At 33.2% G+C, this 21,224-nt stretch overlaps 1 protein-coding gene across 5 annotated transcripts in view; it reads right to left on the reverse strand.

The window, feature by feature from the left end:
* The window catches only part of LOC143230463 (sushi, von Willebrand factor type A, EGF and pentraxin domain-containing protein 1-like), a 126,664-nt gene that overhangs the window by 21,150 nt on the left and 84,290 nt on the right, over positions 1 to 21,224 (reverse strand). For all 5 annotated transcript variants that reach the window (XM_076464066.1, XM_076464069.1, XM_076464068.1 and 2 more), the window contains 7 exons: positions 20,087 to 20,260; positions 14,822 to 15,001; positions 14,005 to 14,178; positions 12,645 to 12,824; positions 3,819 to 3,998; positions 3,196 to 3,372; positions 2,442 to 2,621 (listed from right to left, as the gene is read on the reverse strand). In XM_076464066.1, the coding sequence (XP_076320181.1) occupies positions 2,442 to 2,621; positions 3,196 to 3,372; positions 3,819 to 3,998; positions 12,645 to 12,824; positions 14,005 to 14,178; positions 14,822 to 15,001; positions 20,087 to 20,260 (1,245 nt within the window). The remainder of the gene's footprint in view (positions 1 to 2,441; positions 2,622 to 3,195; positions 3,373 to 3,818; positions 3,999 to 12,644; positions 12,825 to 14,004; positions 14,179 to 14,821; positions 15,002 to 20,086; positions 20,261 to 21,224) is intronic.

Raw genomic sequence — 21,224 nt, forward strand, 5'->3', positions numbered from 1 at the left:
ACACATTTCAAATCTCCTGTCTAATAAAAACTCACAAATAAAAATGGGCAAATGCTATGCAACCCATATGAATGGAGGTTCTGCAAAATTCTGTACCTTTAGGTAGTGTTATAAGCCTTCTAAAGATTGAAGAAGATGTTCTCTCTTAAGGAAGGCTTCCTTGATTGATGTTTCACGTCTAATTAAGTGGTCCATGAGGAAATTCTGTTGACAGAATTCACACTGGGTGGATAAAACAAGGTTGTTTGATTCATGGTACAAAACAAAATGGGTATTAACAATTTTTTCTAAGATCTTATAGAGACAGCTGATCAAGGTAATTGAATAATAATTAGAGGGAACCTTGGCATCCTTCTCAGGCATAGAAAAAGTTAGGACAATAACCTTGCACCAAGCACCTTGAAAATTGTTTTTCTGCTCGATCCACTTAAAAACAATCAAAAGAAGAAGAGCAAGAGAGGCAGAAGAAAGATGGTGCAGCATCTCATAGTGAATATCATCAGGTTTGACCTAAGTATCACCAGAACTATGAAGAGTGAACTGTAGTTTCACCAGAGTAAAGGGGTTATTGTAGTTGCAGAAAGTTGGCCCTAAAGGAAAGAGACAATTGCTCTGCCTGAGATTTGATGGCCAAGACAGCAGGGGCAAAAGAAAGTGCAGGATAGATGAGAAAAGCTTTTGCTGAGAGTATTGGCAATGCTCCACACCTCAGCAACTTCCTGGCCATTGGAGAACTGAAGTTGCTGAACTACTGGCTAACCGGACCAAGAAAGCCTGACCCAAGAATGTGTAATGGTAAAAACACTGGTGAGTAGTGAAAAGAACTAATTTGTGATTGAATGAGTGTGTCTGGTCATCATATTTGACATCCAGAGGAAATTCTAGAACTGCCTGTGTGGGAAGAAGTTCATTATTCAGATGGACCATCAGTCCCTCACATACATCTGAAAGTGCAAAATCAATAGTGCATTGTACCTCCAGAACTACTCATTCCACATTGAAGTCATTAAAAGGACTGCAACTGTTGGTCCAGATTGTATGAGTAAACTTTGTGCATGAACTGAAAACAGTTTTTGTTATTGTACAAAGAATATTGTAAATATTTTTCATGAAGAGGGGCTTATTGTTAGACATACATGACTGTTTCAAATTAAGTTTGACACAGTGTTAAATTTTATCATTTTTAGAAGCAATAGCTTATTGCAGGTTTGTTTACATAACTGTGTATGTATAACATATGTTGTGTGGTCTAGTTGTTAACTGGCACCGACTGTATTATTGCACCATGTTACTAGAACCTTCTAAGTTTTTCTTATTGTTTTCATTGAGTGTTATTGCATCATAATATCTCATAGTGTTTAGAACATTCAAGGTTTCTGTTAGTCTATAAATATACATTCAAAAGGTAGTTTAAGTTAGTTAGATCTAAATTGTGTGATTGTAGGTTTAACCATAAAGTGAGTACACTAGCAGTTTTTAAAGTGGAATGAGAACAGATTGTATTGTAATTTTTTTGTACTTTAATCTTACTGTGTAGATAATAGGATATGGCATGGCCCATTCTTAAGTTTAGATAGCCTAAATTTTTAACTACACTGCTGAAAATAATAATCTAATGTAAGTTTAAAATGTGATGTTTGCAAAGCGAATTTCATTTTTTGTTTTGGTAATACTGTTTTCTTACTGGGCTTATGCTAACACTATTTGAACATGATATAATAAATTCTTAGTGGTAGTTTGGTTTGAATTTTGTACAAAGCTACTTGAGGGCTATCTGCTCTAGCTATCCCTAATTTAGCAGTGTAAGGCTAGAGGGAAGGCAGCTAAACATCACTAACCATTGCCAACTGTCAATACGATTAACCATAATATTATAATAACTCCATGGCTGAAAAGGTGAGCATGTTTGGTGTCATAGGGATTCGAACCAATGACCCTCAAATTACGAGTCAAGTGCCTTAACCGCCAGGCTTCTTAGTGGTGGTGTTATTATTCAACAAAAGTATTTTCATTATCATCATCAACATTCTTAGTCAGTCTATACTTCATAATGGTCAGAAATGCAATTTTTTAGTAATTATTCTATTTAATTTCAGTCTGACTCTTTAAAATTATATTAAGTTTTTATGTGTTAAAACGCAAGGTAATTTTATTATTTATTCCATACTATTTCAATTTAATTTGTTCTGTTTATGGTTTCCCCAAGAAAAAGTTGAATTTACTCATTTCATAATTTTTCAAAATTAGAAATAACAAGTTTGAAATTATTTTATTTTTTTAAAGATGATTAGCCATCACAAATGCTCATTTATGAAATGTTTTACAATCTTCTCTGACTTTTCAAATGTTAGTTATTTGTATTTATATACAAGATTTAATAACCTGCAATACAAATTTTCTTCCTCACCATTAGATCTCTTTATTTTTTCCAATAGACTCACCTTCACATCTTGGTTCCTGACCATTCCAATAACCAGACACTAAACATTGTCGGACCGGTATTCCAACCATTTTAAAATTTGGAAGACATTCATACTCCACAATGCTTCCAAAGGTGGTAGTTCCATTTACAAGAAAACCTCTTCCATTTAGAACCACACTGGGGTGTTTACAGTCTACCACTAAAATAATATTAATGTATACTTAATTTCAGTTAATTAATTGTCCTTAGGCCTAACATAATTCACAATTTCATAACTGTCACTACTTCCTGAAATAAAGCAAAATATCTACATTCTATCCTTTTGGTGCTAATTTTGAAAACATTTTCTTAACATAAAAATACCAATATATAAAAACTATCTGCACTAATAAAATTGAGTTAAAATTATTTAACAGATATAAGTGGTGTTTACTATAATGGAAGGATAGTTTAAAAATTATATTCAACAATTGTACAGCTATGTATTTTTAAATGCTATTAATCTTTCTCAATGAATCTGTGGATCCATAAGTTCAATACTTTTATTAAAACGGTTTAGACAATGAATATTCTGTGTTAAACCAATAAACATTTCTCTCAATTTGAAGTTTGATGTAAACAAAAAATATAAACTTTTAACAAATAAAGAATTTGTCATAATCTTTAAAACAAAGGTTTTTTAAATTCTAAAAAGTTTTTATACTTTGTTTTTATTTTCATATTAATATTTATAAAATTGGGACTATGTAAATTATTCATATAAAATAACGTACCTATACATGATGGCATTGCACCTGACCACTGACCATTCTTTTGACATGTCCTAGTGAGTTGACCTTTCAAATGATATCCTGGCACACAAGAATAATGAACAACACCACCAAAAGAGAAGTTCTGGCCTTCCACTACCATTTTTCGATTTTGTTTTTCAGGTTTACCACAGGACATTTCTGATAAATATTCGTTTTAAGATTGTTCATTCGTTCTATGCTTATTATTATGACTGAAAGTTTTACAAAATATTTAGAGTAAAATATTACGTTCCATTTTTTTCAAGGATCTATATACAGAAATGCAAGAAATATTTTCCAGAATGAGTTCTTAGTTTTAAACAATATCATAAATAAGTAAAATGCAAAATCACTTGTTTCACACCAATAAATTGATCTAATAAGGATCTTAAGAAATTGTACAAATCAAATATGTTTAAAAATCAAAATGTACTCACAGGATAAAACAACCCTTTTTCTATAATTTCTTTAAAATATGTTGATTTATGTTTTATTTACTGACTTGTAATATTTTAGTTTAAAAAAAACGTAAATTTATTTCCTATGCAGTTATACCTGTTTTTGTTTTCATTGTATTCACTGCTGCACCAGTTCAATGTACTTACCCACACATATTGGTTCCTCACCACTCCAAGTGCTGTTTTCCAGACACATTCTTCTGACTGGTCCTTCCACTTTATAGGTTTCTTTACAACTATATTCTACAGTACTTTCATAATAAGTAGTGTTTCCAAGCAATTGCCAACTTCCATTATTTATTAGGGATGGAACACCACAGTCAATAACTGAAAGAAATAATAGAAATTATCTTCAAATGTATTTATCAGTACACTACACAGGATCTCAATATTTGTTCATTAAAAACTGGATACAAAGGAGATGTACTATTATGCACTATTGCACATTGAATGATGTAAGTGAAAACTACCTTTATTTCTTATTTTCTATACATGAATCTTTATAACAATTTATTCTATTGCACATAAAATGTCACTCATTCTCCAATATAACAGGTGTGTTTCAAAGTAGTAATATGATGAGCTAAAACTGATGTAAAATCATATTTCCTTACAAAGTAACTTGCATGTAAGCATAATTTACACTTAATTATCATGACTTGAACAACAGCTTTTACAGAGTAATTATCTTTAATGATACAAAAAGCAATAATTAGTTTTCAAATACCAGTATATAAAATATTTTCAACTAAATATGATAGATTTTGTTTTATAAAACAGGTAGAACAGATATCTCTTTTTATCATCACACTTCAATGCATAAAAGTCATTATACTTTTTCAAGTTAAATAACTGTAGTCATTCCAGATTATACTTGTGCACAGTTACCTGACTTCCACAAAAATGAGAGATTCATGAACGTAACATGAGTGACTTGTGATAGGTGCATTGAAACAGAGAAAATATACTATTAAAGTTAGCATAAGAATAAAATTGAAACACTTTTACAAAAAAACACAGAGAGACAAAAGAATATTACAAACTGAACTGATTTCTAGTGGAATAACAATTGTTGATTGTTGAAGTTAAAATGTAAACCAGTTAATTTGGGAGTAGAATGTATTTAAACAGAAATAATGAAATAAAGAAAAGACATACTCCTTCTTGTACCTCAGATGGACATACAACTGCCAGAGGCTGCACAACTGTATAGTGCATTCACTGACTTGAGAATATCTTATTACTACACAATAAGTAATAGCACAGCTAAGTCTGGATCTTTAAACTGTTTTTGTTATTGATCAAATTAAATATTCAACTGACAGTAAGATTCATACAACTTGCATAGTTCATTGTTATGGCTGAGACCTTCTCAAGATAAGATCTGGACATTCCAGAAACAAACAAGCTTTCACTTTCTGGCAAGCAAGCTGACCTTCACTTCTATGCTGTAAGGTCAAATGATGCTACACAGTAACACAATTTTCCTATAATTTAAAATTTGGGTAATTTAAAATTCATCAGCCATTTCAATACATGATTTACTCTAATAGTAAATTCAAACAGTGATAAAAGTACTTAATAAGCTCTACTTCTGCAAGTAGCTCCTTCTTTGTGGTACAATAGCACTATTCAACAGGCATGAGCATGTGGCTTATGTACAACATAACAGGTTCTATACTATTATGTAGTAGCATCAAGAACCAGCCCAGGTCAGGCCCCAGGGTTAGTATTATCACTGGGGCTACCTTTAAATATATTTATTAACATTTGCTGATTTTTCATTAAAGAAATTTAGGTGACAAATTTCTTAATAAAAACATCAAAAAGCATTTTTAGCTCATTAAAGTAGTATGCATTTCTGGTGAGTTTTGTCATATTCCACTGCCTGGCCTCTCAACAGACTCCCAACCCTGGGACAGTTGCCCCCCTCCTCTCATAAGCCCTGCCACCTCATGATAGCACTGCTCCATTTCCCCTGTTGCTGGCATAAGTATCCTGAATGAATGAAATATATCTCTTAGAATAATACAATACTGCAGTATATAAGTGTCACATTTTAGAAACCAAAATGACTATATGCAATCTACAGTCTAGCCACAATATGATTTAACTTTAGTTAGTGATGATAGTGGTGCTTTTGTAGTTGAAAAGTTTGTCACAAAATGTTTATAATAAGAAAATCAGCCAAGAAAACTTTAGACTACTTTTATATTTGTAGATGTGGGCCAATCTATCACTGCTTAGATTACACCATGATCAGTAGACATTTCTTCCTACTTAGTATATTTCCAAGAATCTGTACATTCATCTAAATGAAAGGAAATGTGAATAGCTTCCTTTTTACAGATGCTTGTTGTGAACATTGAAATACCATGTCTGGTTTTAAACTTAAGCCTGAAATATGTGACCAAATACCAGAATATTTTCATTATAAGCCAGACAGTTCCTACTGCAAAACACATATGCAAGTTCATCAGCTTCTTAAAAGTAGCTGGCATGTTACAAAGATCAAATATTATGACATAAAATTCATATAAACTTTTTTAAGTGCTGAAAGAAGTTTTAGCTCTTATTTTTCATCTGGCTCAACATAGCAGCAATACTTAGTGATATAAGTTACATACCAATTTTACCATATAGAAATTTTAATACTATCATATAGAACTTTAATATTACCATACAGAAACTTTAATACTAATATACAAAAGAAAGATACATTCTTGAGAAAACTGAAATTCTGGTGGTTTAAAGTACGTGGTATTTTTTCCTTCCAACGTATCATACAGTTAGCATTCTAGGTTTTTAATAACAAAAATAATGGTATATACTATAGTATTCAAACTAACTTTGGAAGTATGTCCAAGTACTCAATCTCAGACAGTTGACAGTTCACTCATTATAGTGCTCAGAGTCAGCATAGATTACTTTAAATATGATAAAGCACGTGTACACTTCCACTGTCTTGAAAATTGTCACATTTTATTATGTACTTGCTTCCACGTGTTTTACTGATTTCCAGTATTTGAAGACAAGTTTTCTTGTCAAAAATTGGAATTCTTAGTAGTTATGGAACTTAGAACTTACAAATTAAATTCTGAATTAAGTCTTACATCTAAAAATAAGTAAATCTGAAGTATATATTTGTGTTAGATATACAAGACAATTTAGCTTTATAGTTATTATTTAGTCTATTTAATTACTTAATATTTAATGATTATTTTCTTTTCACAAGAAGTGTGTTAAGTTGATTATTTTACAAGCAATAGTTATAACAAGTTACATAACTCAGTATGAGTTGTATATTGTGTATGGAGTTTGATTGATGTACTAAGTTTTAGTAATATTGTTGATGTCATCTTACTCAAAGCTCCCAAGTTTTTTAGTGATGCATAATATCGTTGCTATCAGGGGGCCAGATAGTTCCAGATTTTTCTGTTATATGTTGTGAAAACATGCAGATACAGCAAGTTAATGAATATATAAAAGAAAGTTGGTTAATGAAAGAAAACAAAGATAGCTGGTGTGAGAATAATTAGCTTTAACAGATAATTACTAGTGTTTTTCACAGCTGTATTATAACAAAAGAGATAAAAAAAATAATGTCTTGTTAATTAGGTTATAAGGTAACTCAAACTGCCTGTGTAAACTTCTGACAATAAATTAAAAAAAAGGCTATTATTTAAAGCTGTGGATACAACTAGGATAATCAACAGAAGTTAAGTTAGTGAAAGTGAAGTTAGTCTGTGTGATTGGTACTACAACTGAAATAGACAATATTTTAAAGTGACTTTCACAGTTTAACAGAAATAACAAGGATAATCTGTCTTGGATCTAAAGTAATTAAATCAGCCTGTGTGGACTTTTTACAAGAGAATTCTTTAGAAGTTTAGAAATAACTGTAATGTTCTACAGTGTAAAAAAAATTTTGTACATATATTTGACTTGTTTTGAACATAATATTTTAAAACAAGTAGAATATGTGCTGTCCATTTATTGTTTAAATTTTGTTGCCAAAAATTCACAAATATCTACTATAAAAGAATCCTAGCCCATATGTACTAAAATCCTGACAATTTGTGACATTAATTTGGTTTATGCACACACAGGGAAGTGATATATTTGGTCAGAAAGAGCCATTGTGAGATTTTATGTCTCATCTGATACGAAACACAATTTTATAACATAACATTCAATTTTAGATAAGCTTGACTACTATCCCATAAGAAGCTTTCAGTAGCTCAGCAGGTAACATTTTCTGTATAAAAAAGTAGAAATACTTACAAAAATTTTATTTGTACGATGCATATAGGAGGAGTACTGGTGACTGACGCTGTAAAACTCAGAAAGCTGACTATCAAAATAAGCCCTGTGGATTCTATAATGGTGGTAAATGGTTTCAAGTGCAAGACACTTATGAAAGTCAGTTTTAACAAAACCCCTGCCACGTTAGTTTGCGTTTTTTTCCATAGCTCAGTGTTAAGCCACCGACATGCAATACAGTTACGCCAAAACTGACTGAAGCACAAAGCAACAACGCCATTGGTCGCTTGGAAGCAGGAGAATCTCGATCAGATATTGCCAGAGCTGTGAATGTCCACCCAAGCACCATCACAAGGATATGGAATCGTCACCAACAACATGGATCAACTCGTGACCGTCCACGATCTGGCAGACCTCGTGTGACCACGCCCGCACAAGATCGCAACATCTGGTTGTGTCACCTTCAGGATAGGACCACCACTGCGACGTCTACTGCCTCAACCATACCAGGGCTGCGTAGGATTTCCGCTCAGACCGTACGCAACCGTCTACGAGATGCAGGAATCCGACCTGGACGTCCAGGCAGAGACGTCATTCTCACCCAGCAACATCGTCAAGCACGGCTGCAGTGGACTCGGGCACATCGGGTATGGCCTCATCGACGATGGAGGCATGTTTGGTTCAGCGATGAATCACGTTTTATGCTTTGTAGGCAGGATGGAAGGACCCGTGTTTACCGTCGTTGAGGTGAACATTTTGCAGCAAACTGAGTGCGGGATGTTGACAGATTTGGTGGTGGCAGCGTCATGATGTGGGCTGCCATTGCCTACAATGCCAGAACAGACCTTTCGCACATTCGAGGGAATCTTACGGCTCAACCATACGTCGACAAGATTCTTAGGCCCCATGTGCAACCCATCATTGTGAACGTCAACGACATTTTCAACATGACAGCGCCGTCCTCACACAGCCGACTCACCACTGTCTTCTTGAGACACCACAACATCAACATTCTTCCCTGGCCCTCCAGATCACCAGATTTAAACCTCATCGAACATCTTTGGGACAAGTTGGACCAACATCTGCGACGGCGACAACCACAACCGCAGACTCTACCTCAGCTTGCAGCAGCTTTGCAGGCTGAGTGGACAGCCATTCCACAGGATGTGATTCGTCATCTCATCGCTTCCATGGGCAGGAGATGCCAAGCAGTTATTGATGCTCACGGGGGCATACTCTGTTATAGGCGTTGAGTGGCGTTAAACTTCACCTTGTGGCGTGGACTTAGCCTTTGCAGACTTTGGATGTTCAGCAGTGAGCGTGCAAAGTTTCACACATGTCATACAGAACTACCCGGAATAAACTTGTCAACAATTTGTCTCATATTTTGACTTTTGCGTTCCTTTTTTTGAAGAGTATATTTTAATTTTTTATGATCTGACTCACCCTCAAATTGTTTCACTTTGTGACAAACTTTGATTATTATGGGAAAGACTTCTCCACAAACACAGTACATTTGTATGAGTGCATCAGAAAAAATATATAAACAATATAAAAAAGGATGAAGAACATATTATTTCATGAAAGGTAGTATTTTTCTTGCACCTGTCTTTGACTACATGATATTAATTTATCTTATCTTCAAAGTGAAATCTGTTTAATCTTTCCCTATCAGCTTAGCATATTGGAAATTTGATCAAGTAGTCACATTTAATTAAATTAAGTAAGTTAAGAGCAAATTCTAAACAAAATGAAGGAAATGCAGTATACATGATTTTATTATGAAAAATAAATAATTTAAATATTATATTTAATTAAATGAATTACATCAATAGCAAGAAGTTAATCTGTAAATATTAGTTATATATATCAACTTCTTTTATACTTATTAGCACTGAAGTGTAGAAAAATGTAGTTAGAATAGAGTGTCTATACTCTTCAAAAAAAGAAACGCAAAAGGCAAAATATGAGACAAATTGTTAACAAGTTTATTCCCGGTAGTTCTGTATGACATGTGTGAAACTTTGCACATTCACTGCTGAACATCCAAAGTCTGCAAAGGCGAAGTCCACGCTCACCAGGTGAAGTTTAATGTCACTCAACGTCAATAACGAGTATGCCCCCCGTGAGCATCAATAACTGCTTGTCATCTCCTGCCCATGGAAGTGATGAGATGACAAATCACGTCCTGTGGAATGGCTGTCCACTCAGCCTGCAAAGCTGCTGCAAGCTGAGGTAGAGTCTGCAGTTGAGGTTGTCACCGTCGCAGACGTCGGTCCAACTCGTCCCAAAGATGTTCGATGAGGTTTAAATCTGGTGATCTGGAAGGCCAGGGAAGAACGTTGATGTTGTGGTGTCTCAAGCAGGCAGTGGTGAGTCGGGCTGTGTGAGGACGGGCGTTGTCATGTTGAAAAACTTCGTTGACGTTCACCATGATGGGTTGCACTTGGGGCCTATGAATCTCGTAGATGGTTGCGTACGGTCTGATCGGAAATCCTACGCAGCCCTGGTATGGTTGAGGCAGTAGACGTCGCAGTGGTGTTCCTATCCCAAAGGTGACGTAACCTGATGTTGCGATCTTGTGCGGGCGTGGTCACACGAGGTCTGCCAGATCGTGGATGGCCACGAGTTGACCCATGTTGTTGGTGACAATTACATAGCCATGTGATGGTGCTTGGGTGGACATTCACAGCTCTGGCAACATCTGATCAAGATTCTCCTGCTTCCAAGTGACCAATGGCGTTGTTGCGTTGTGCTTCAGTCAGTCTTGGCGTAACTGTATTGCGTGTCGGTGGCTTAACACTGAGCTATGGAAACCGAGAACCCGTCACTTTTATAGGGATTTTGCACATGTTGCACTTGCAGAACATGCAGATCTCTCAAACAAATGTATTGGACACACATGCGTTTTGGTGAAAAATCCGATGTTTTCCTCCGTTTTCAAGGTGCACAACTTTTATTGTCACTTTGGTCTGATAATCAGTGCCTTAACACGTGTAACATCACATACTCTGAGCTTGTAACGTTATTACATATATTTTTCTTTAAAATAACAAAAATATCTCTTTTGCGTTTCTTGTTTTGAAGAGTATACATTTTATTATTTACAAAGTTCGGTAGAGCAATAAATTAAGAAGAATTACACTTTTTTTCATCAATATAACGATAGTACTTACTTGTAAATAGTAAAGTTATGTAAGAAAAACTCCAATTTAGCAGATTACCAAGTAACAAAGTTTTATTAGTGTAGTGGTTAGGATTTTGGTTGCTATTTGAATAAAGTTAGTAGCAAAACTTCTAACATGTTTATCAAACAATTTAAAGTTTTAAATGTATAGGTAGAACTTGTGGTTTACCCAGTTCTATACTCCAGCCTTTAAATATTGTTGTAATGATATTCCTTTGACCACATGGCCAACAACAGATCAGTACTGGGACACTGCTACAGTTTTAAAAGAATCTACCCCAAACCTATAATTACCCCTGTTCATCACAGCAGCATTTAATTTTACTTTTAACTACAATTTTATGACATAAAATACTTTATATTTTTCCTCTTGTGGTACTTCAAAAATACATCTCTTTACAGTTACCTGACATCTATAGACCTAAAAGATTTGTTGAGGTAATATATGAAAAGTGTAGACATTTGCTACAAGTAAATTGAAAGAGAAAATGCATAATGTTGGAGGCTCAAAATAACTGAAGCTGCTTTATTTGAAATAAAAAAGGAGGAGTAGATGAGTGTGACTGTGGTGATTACTGTGTCATGACAAAGATGAAAAAATAAAGCAAAGTGTATTTAAATGGAAATATAAATTAAAATAGGCTTGACATAAAACAAAATAAAATAAAATGTATGCAATCAGCAAGCACAGAAAATCTAAAACAGTGAGGAACTTTCACAGCAAGTCTTGACTCTTACTCAAGAAATAGAGAACTGTCATCCTCAAATATTAGAATCAATCTCTTTTGAAAGTACCAACCCTGCAATTGCAATATAACCAGGGATGAAATTATTCTCAAAGAAAAATTAAAATATTCAGCTTGGTGAAATGGACATATTTATTAAAAGGAAAAAAATGTATACATAAAGTGGCATAGCAGCTCAAATAAGTTCTGGTATTTGTACCACCTTAGAAATAAGTCCTGGCATTCCGTACTGTTAGAATTTCACCTCTGAATATAACTTTGTTATTGACCAACCAGAAAAAAAGGCATTGGTTTGTTTGTTGCTAAGTGTACATTTACACAATAGGCTATCTGTGTTTTGACTACCACTCTTTAGTATTTAAACCTGATTTTTAGCATTATAAGTTTTCAAACATACTGCTGCTCTGCTGGAAGAATAGTGAAACGATATATATGGAACTATTATTATTCTATGGGACAGTTTCAAGGTATCTTCCAAAGTTAAACAGATTATATAGTAACTATCCATTAAAACAGCAGATAGATTCCTCAATAGGTTAAGCTTAAAAACACCACAGGTTGAATTTTGCACACAATCTCAAATGACTATAGCATGTTCCAAAATTTTAACACAGAAAAATTTTTAAATTCTACAAATAAGAAATACAGAGTATAGAAAGGTAAGATATATAGTACTTGCATATTACACACTTATACACATTCAAAAATTGATTTAAGAAACTTTAAACCCACTGTTACTAGTGTTAATATTCAAAGCCATATGTATATCTTTATTACCTTCACAACTAGGAGCACTTCCTGTCCAAAGGCCATTTTCTTCACAATGGCGCATTCTAGTACCAATGAGTTTGTATCCTTTTGAGCAAGAGTAAGTCACTAGACTGTTCAAGAAGGTTGTACTATTTGGATAAGTTACCTCTCCTTTCAACACAAGAGGTACTTTACCACAATCAATATCTATAGATGGTGAAAAATATACAATTCATTGTAATTTTTTGAAACAAAATTTGAACTTTATAAATTAATATATTTTTTATTAAAGATTAGAATATCTCTTTTTATCTATGTAGTGGTCTTTGTTCATTTGCTAGCATAACATGCATCTTATGTGAAAATTTTAAAACTGGGCCAAGTGCAGCCCAGTAGTTAGTGTATGTACCAGAATATAGGTTTTATGTTCCTTTGTTTATCTCCTGTGACTGCCAAAAAGTGGGAGTAAGCTTATTCATAAAATTATGATAGCATTTCCCAGTGTTTAGAATTTATGATCAAGATGCATGTCTCTTTTAACCTGTAAATTGTATTGTATGGTATTATTACTGATTACATTGCTTTAAACAATATGGAAACAATGCATTAAAAGGATGGCAATATTAGTGTATTTAATGCTTTTAGTTATGGCTTCCATGAATAGTGTTTTGTAATTCAAAATCTGGATGCTCTTTCCTTATTGACATTTTTGTTTTCAAATTCATGAAAGTCAAGATAAATTAAAAAAAAAAAAATGAGAATAATAATTTATTTTCAAATAAGTTGTGTGAATAGATGAAGAAATTTGATACTTCTGGCAACTCTGACTCATTTCCACACTGTAAGACATTTGAAGATGAAAATGTATTAAACTCTGTAACACAAAGATGTAACAGACTGTATGAGACATGGAGGTGAAAGTGTGGTTGAATGGATGGAGGATGGTTAAACAGTGCATCATGATACAGTACATAATTGTGGCCCCGTGCATTAGTGCAATGAAGATCCTTTACTCCCATGTTTTACTAAATCATTTTGTTATGTAATCTGTAATAACACATCACAATGAGATGATCAGCACAAGAAGTGGGGGTATGTATGTACTCCCACATTACATTCCACTTTTATAACTGTGTGAAAGTAAAATTTAAGTATCAGGAAAATCCATCATCACCTAAAATTTCTTGTTACTTAAAAAAAAAGAAAAGAGTATTACTGCATTTTGATTGTTACAACGTTTTAAAGTGATCAAAAGATATTGTAAAGAGAAATTTCATCGCTGATATATTTCAGTCCAACTAAAACCTCATTTAAAATACATTAGATTCATTTAGTATTGTATATTTTCTAAACAAAATCAGCTGCAATTTACAAATGGTATACTTACATTTACAAACTGGAGGCTGGTCTGTCCAAAATCCATTCAATGCACATTTCCTTTTGGACTTTCCAATCATGAAATGACCTGGTTCACAGATGTATTGGACAGTTGAGTTAATTGTGACATTGTGAGGTTTTACGTAGGACCCTGGTAGAACTTCAGGCTCACCACACTCAATCACTGTACAAACATAAGATAAGAAGATTACATTCTATAAAGAAATTGCAGTTATAAATGTGCAGAAATGCTTAAGAAAGCATATCACATAAATCTGATTTCTAAATGGTCTGGTGGTAGGAGAGCTTAACTTACAACCTGAGGGACAAGAAGTTGAATCCTCATCACCATATATGCTCACCATTTCAGTCATAGGGCATTATAATGTGACATTCAATCCAACTTTTCATTAGTAAAAGAGTAAGAAACAAGTTGGTAGGGGGTATCACTGAAAAGTTACCTTTCTTTTAGTTTATCACTGCCAAATTATGGAGAGCTAATGCAGAGAAACCATGTGACCTCTGCACAAAATTCAAAGCAAACACATAAATACCTCTTCACATTAAATAATACTTTAATTACTGTCTTTCAGATCATATATTAAAATCAGAAATTATGAGATATTTCATTAAACTATGTTTTGAATTGTAATTGCAATTAATTATTATATATACAATTAATAGTGTGAATCAAGATTCTAATATGGGAATAATGTTTTGCTATAATGGTATAATCATTTATGGTGTATTTTAAAACATAGTTGAAATATCAACAGTTAAATGAATTGAGTTGAAATCACAAAATTTTCCTAAAATTTTTTTCTTACTTTTACAGAGAGGATCCGATCCTTCCCAACTTCCTGTATCTAAGCACATTCTTTCATTCTGACTGTCCAGTTCGTATTCCATATCACAATAATATCGAACTTTACTTAAGTAAGTGGTGGACTGATCCAATAAAACAAACTTTCCATTCTGTACATCTGGTGGTATGCCACAATCAATGTCTGAAAATAAATATAAATGTAAATCATATCTTAAAATCTGGAAATGATATTTTGAATAAATATTAGGAATGATTTTTGTCATAATTTGAAAAAAAACAACAACAACTATGAGCCACCAAAATATATGTTAATGGTGCCACAACTAAACAATTATAATAGTTTGGTGACTCATTCTCTCTTTTTATCTGTAAAATAGATAAATTATATTATTTTGGCTTATGCATGCTCTTATACTATATGTATGTATGTATGTATGTATGTATGTATGTATATATATATATGTATACACACACATATATACTGTATAAGAGCTTTTGTGTTACAACTATACGTGATCAATCACAAGAATATAATTTATTTGTGCCACAGCCAACAGCATGCATAAGCCAAATTAACAGGATTTATCCATTTACAGATAAAAAGAGAGAATGATTCACCAGTCTTTTAATTATTTTGGAAGTCAAAAAGTGAATTAATACAACTACTACACTTTATTGTAAAGAAAATACCACTAACAGTGAGTACCCAATTGGTGAACAATGCATTCTAACCTTTATACGTAAGAACATAATAATTAAATTAGCTATAGCCATCATTGTTCGGTTTTTACTTTCACTCTTGTTCTGAGTGGAAGTTAATATTAAAAACAAAAATTCAGCATTAGCCATCAGTTTATTTTAGTGTTTTATGAGTGACAAGTATGTACTTTATTTGCTCATTAATTCGTTTTTCCAGTCACAAAAAGTAGTGAAAACTGTGAAAATAAAGACGAACTACGTAAAAAGAGATTATAATCAAATTAAAAAGGAAACCAATATTTAAATACAAAATAATTCCTTTTGAGTTTTTTATTTCCAAAAGTTTGACTTGTTATGACACAAAAAATATTAAATTATAGCTTGTAAGGTAGCAATTTCTATTTTTATTTTCAATTATGATTTTATTATTTGTATATTTATCTTTTCTATGATTTATCTCAGCTGTATCTTTATATGTCTTATATGTTAGCTCACAAAAATGGAGTTGCCTTTTCAATGATCTCAGAAAATGAATTCTTGTGCCACAAAAACTTCTAAACTTTGCATTATAATGTTATGTTTATAACTTGTTTCATTTGCTAATGTGTTTTTCAATCTGACACAAACTTTGCTATGAACTATATACTGGGCTGTTTCTAACACATAGTTTACTTATGTCTACATGTATTAATGATTTCAGGAACAACTCTCCCACATTCTGAAAAATTCCTAGCACTGTTCATGGAACTGTCTCTAGGCCTTCCTTGGCTCAAGAAGCTATTTAAATTCAACTTTATTTTACACTTGAACTTAAAATGAGCATTGCATTAAGTAAAATTGAAATGAAAAATTACACTAATCAGGAAATAGAAATCTTATGGTAATCTAGTATCTCATTATAAACAATTAAAACTTCCATGTGTAAATGCCAGTTGAATTCAACTGTGGGATAAATTATCAGGACCAAGGTATTCCTTACTTCAAAATTCTTTTTAAAAACGTTAGTGATTTTTCTTTTTTTTCTATTATCCTGTTAAATATTTTATATTTTGAAAAATGCAAGATTATGTCTATAATATTTAGTTTTGTTAGCTAATGCCATCCAAAACTGCTGCTATTGATATTCAAGGATAAAGCTAGTAAAAAGATACTTAATCCCTGCAATAACTACAGTTTTTAAACCAGTTTGTGGAAGAACAGGTGTTGTGAGTTGTTAGTAGAGAAGTGAAAGAAAATATGAGGTGCAAAGTGAAACAAAGTAGCATAAATGAATAAAACTACATTAAACTGTAAATAATAAACATAAACTGCATTTAAATGGAAATAGTGAGTAAAATAAAGTTAGATAAACATGATCAGTGGGCTGAAGGACTTAGAAAAGAAAGATTAGACTTTCATGGTAACTGAGTCTTGGATCTTTCATGATGGCCATAAAACTGCTATTTCTGAAGACAGTACACTGCTGGAGCTACTACTATGGTACTTACTGACTGCCATTAGCTCTCATGAACCTGTGGTTCCATTGAATGAAACTGATAACCTTGTCTACTTTGTTGCTTGGCAAGATAGGATCAGTTCACTCAAAAATGACCAAATATTACACAGGTAAAGCAAGTAATTTGCTCATCCATAATAGAATGATGTCTTAGTAGAGGCATTAGTGACTGGGGTTGTAGCATATACACCACAGAAGGACTGGGACAGTCCTGCTCATTCACTGAATACTAATCACTGTGGCTACACAGCAACATTGACATGTGTGGGTGGTTGGTTAACTCTTAGCTGGGTTTGAACCAGGCAATATGTGGTTCCTTGGGTAGGACAATCTGCTTGAGGTGAAATCACTACAGTTTATGTTGTAGGCGTTTTTCTTTCCAGTGCATGAATTGAAGTTAGCACTACATATTGCATTATAATAAGTACTACCTCAGTTAGGGTGAAAAGGTCTCACACATCCAGGTGATGCTGCATCATTCTTCACATATCCCTTTCACAAAGTTATCTTCAAGGATATCCTTTCAATATGCTAAAGCCATTTACAGAGTAAATGGGACAGATATTCTATGTAAGCACCCAAGCTTTCTATGGCACACTTCTTTTGAGTTTTGAATTCAACCTGATGTATTGCTCTGGTTTCCAAAAAGTCAAGCTTTCAGTGCAACTCAGTTATGAATTTCTTTCAGTTTGTTTTGAATATATATATAAATAACAAGTGGATTATTGTCAAAACTCCACACAGACTAGTTCACTTACTTGATACAGTTGCTTCTCCTCCAAATGTTGAAATGAGTCAAAGGCCAGACTGTTTAGACTTTGGACCAGGCTCAGCCTGTTCTGAGTCCAACTGTTCCTGAAATGCTTCAGGAAACAGTCTAAGTTTTCCTTTTCTTTGCATAAATGATGGAGTAATCTGCTTTAATTTGCTCACTGGGAATCAATATCATGACCAAAAATTGCCCTTTCTCTCTTTTCAGTCATCCTTTGACCAAAATGTCTTTGACATTATTGGAATAGTATACAGAGCTTTCAGATGCTCTGACACTCAATAGGTTTCTAATTCTGAGTGACAAAGAAACGAGGTTCTCTAGGCAGCTTGTATGTTTAGTCTCATGTTCCTTCACAAACCGTGTTTACCTTGTCCCATGTCCTACTTTTGTGGTTTAGTACTGTCTCCCCCTTGAGGTTGGCAGAGTATCCAACAATGTTGTCTTCAGTCTCAGTTATTCTCCAGGTGGCTTTGACCAGTGTTGGGGTTGAAAAACTGTAGACACAAGTTTTGTGATTGTGAGCCCCATACAGATCACCCCAAGTGGTCTTGTGCTCCAAGTGTCAAATCACCACAATGAAACACTGTAGATATGTCTAGGAGTTGTGAGTTCCATACAGATCACCCCAAGCAGTCTTGTTCTCCAAATATCAAATCACCACAAAGAAACACTGTATATATTAGTCGAGGGGTTGTGAGATCCATACAGATCACCCCAAGTGGTCTTGCTCTCCAAATGCCAAATCACCATAATGATCCTCATTTAGCGCCTCTTTCTTTTTGAGGTTCATCCTGAAAAAGAGTTTCATCAATAGATTTGGGTGCTATGTATGTTGGCTGTTCTCTTACCTGAGCTGTAAGGAGTAACAAGATTAAAGTTGTGGACTTTTGCAACATCCAACATCCATGAAAAGACTTCTCTTCAGCCCAATAACTCTCTCAAACAATACCTCCCTTTGGTGACTGACTATTCTTCAACCTGGATGTAAGTCCTTCCAGTGATGAAAAATTCCAGTTCCTTACTTTGAAGTATTTCTAAACTTAAATCACAGAAGAGTTCAAGAGAAGATAAGGACACACTTCAGTAGCTGTTAGCACACTCTGTAATAATGATATCCTGTGGTTGTGGTAACAAACGTTTCTTATCCCTAACCATTCTGTGGGATATTCATGTGAACTGAATATATGTTTGAACTCTCAAATAAGGCCACTAATAATAGGTGTAAAGGTATCATTTATAAAGTGTAACTGAAACCCTTACTTAACTGAATTGATTTCAACTGAAATAAAATAAACTGGATACAAGTAATACATAAAATGAATAATCATTATTAATTTAAATGCATCAAATCCAAATACAAAGTGGATGCTTTTGTGAAGGACTTACTTTGGATAATCACATTGAGTAATTTCTTGCACATATACTTGGTCAATACCAAGTTCCAGAAATAACTTGACCAACTCATGGAGAATTTTTCAGACTGAATATCAGGTTTCTAGTTTTTAAAAACTTTGGTTTAAACAGAGAAACATGCACAACTAAATAACTAGTCATTCTCATTACACATAGGTATGACTGTAACCTTTAGATGCCACCTAAACGATTGTTGAAAAATACTCTGCTGGTGACATTTTTATACACCGTTGTATTCAGCAATATTCATCCCAGCCAGTGACATGTGTTATCTACTTTGAGAATAACAAAGAAATAAGGGTAACATGAAGTGCAATCAACTTAATGGTTTTCTCAACCACTTGTGAAATCTGCATACATTCAGATGAAAGAATAAATTCAGAAGAACTAATATAATTGCTATAAGATAAAAACACATGGTGTATTCATATATCACACAACCAAAGACTGAACACAGCTGTTGAAGCTGGAACACTGTGTTTAAATGTGGAAAATTATATCAAGAAAGATGTGTTCAGATTACGCTTTATAGAAAGGTTTAGTTTCTGACAGTTATATATCATGAAGATGCAGATTTTAGTTAAAAACTTTTATTTATGGATTTAGAAGTAAAATAATGAGACTAAACAAACAGGAAATAATTCCTTACACACTGTAAACTTTTTAAATGTTTGACTACCTAAGTTTACAATGGAAGTATCAGTTTCATTGTTAAGATTGACATACGTACAAACATAATTGAACATTCTTCATAGAATTAAAACCAGTTAGATGTTCTAGTAGCAAATAAGGCTCTACAACTCTGCTATTTAATCTTTTAAGCTAATCCTTATTAAAGTTAATACCATGCAGAATTTATCTTTAGAATGAGATTTACTTTTACTTACGTTTACATTCAGGAGGTTTGCTTGTCCAATTTCCACCCAATTCACAGATACTGAATTGATCACCTACCAATATGTGTCCTTTCTTGCAACTATAACTAGCTGTGTCCCCATGTTTATGTCCAGTTATATCCAAATTACCATTGGTTGGAGGTTTAATAAAGGGACAGAAGTTGACTGAGAAAACAGATAACAAGTTTACTAATGGTATACAAAAAAGAATCTTTAAGCTTCATTGAATTATAAAAATAAAATAAAAACGTTGGTTATTACTTTCATGTCATGAATTATTGATATGTGTTGTCAAAAAAAATGTTAGTGCTTATTAATAGATCATAAGTACTAACCACTAGTAGTTAAAAATATATACAGTCTAGCAATGAAAGATAAAAAAAATCTATAAACTTTATTCTATTCAAAATAATACAGCTCCAGTCTGTAACTAATAAAACTCTGAAAACAAAGATGTAGATGATTAACATCTAAACTATGAATGTTTAAATTCTAATCTGAGAGTTACTTCTGACCTGACAGTTACTTTACCAAAAGATGATTTCTTCTATCACAGCTATTAACCTATCTTATCTTTAGGTGGTAGCAGTGAAGATACATTTCATCAAATGAAATTAGTTGAAGATCTTAAATATGCATTGACACTGAATTAATACTTTTCTATTTCAAATTACTTATGGAAACTGTCTCATTGTTCCACAATAATACAGAATTAAATATTAAAAGGAACAATTAGAGAGATCTGACAATTCATTTAATTTCTAAAAAAAAAAATGAAGGTAATTTTTCAGAATGATGTTATTTGTCCTCCATAAAAACAAATATTGTTGCAAACCTGAGTTTGTATTAATTCTTTAACTATTGCAATCAGATAATCCAACAGTGAAACACTGAGTACAATATGTGCTTTCATCTTTTTCAAAAATATGCATTTTAAAGTCAGCAACCTGTGGAGATACAATTTCATTTGCTTGATATTTGTGCCACAGAAAAAAGAAGCTCTTTCAGAACCAGCCAGTTGCAACACATAATGACCTTGAAACTTACAATAGCTCTGTAGCTATACTTTGTCATTATTGATAGAGCAAATCAGTAAATTGTGTGTAACAATAACAGTATGAACACAAAA

The sequence above is a fragment of the Tachypleus tridentatus genome, chromosome 10 (assembly GCF_004210375.1).
Source record: "Tachypleus tridentatus isolate NWPU-2018 chromosome 10, ASM421037v1, whole genome shotgun sequence".
NCBI lineage: Eukaryota > Metazoa > Arthropoda > Merostomata > Xiphosura > Limulidae > Tachypleus > Tachypleus tridentatus.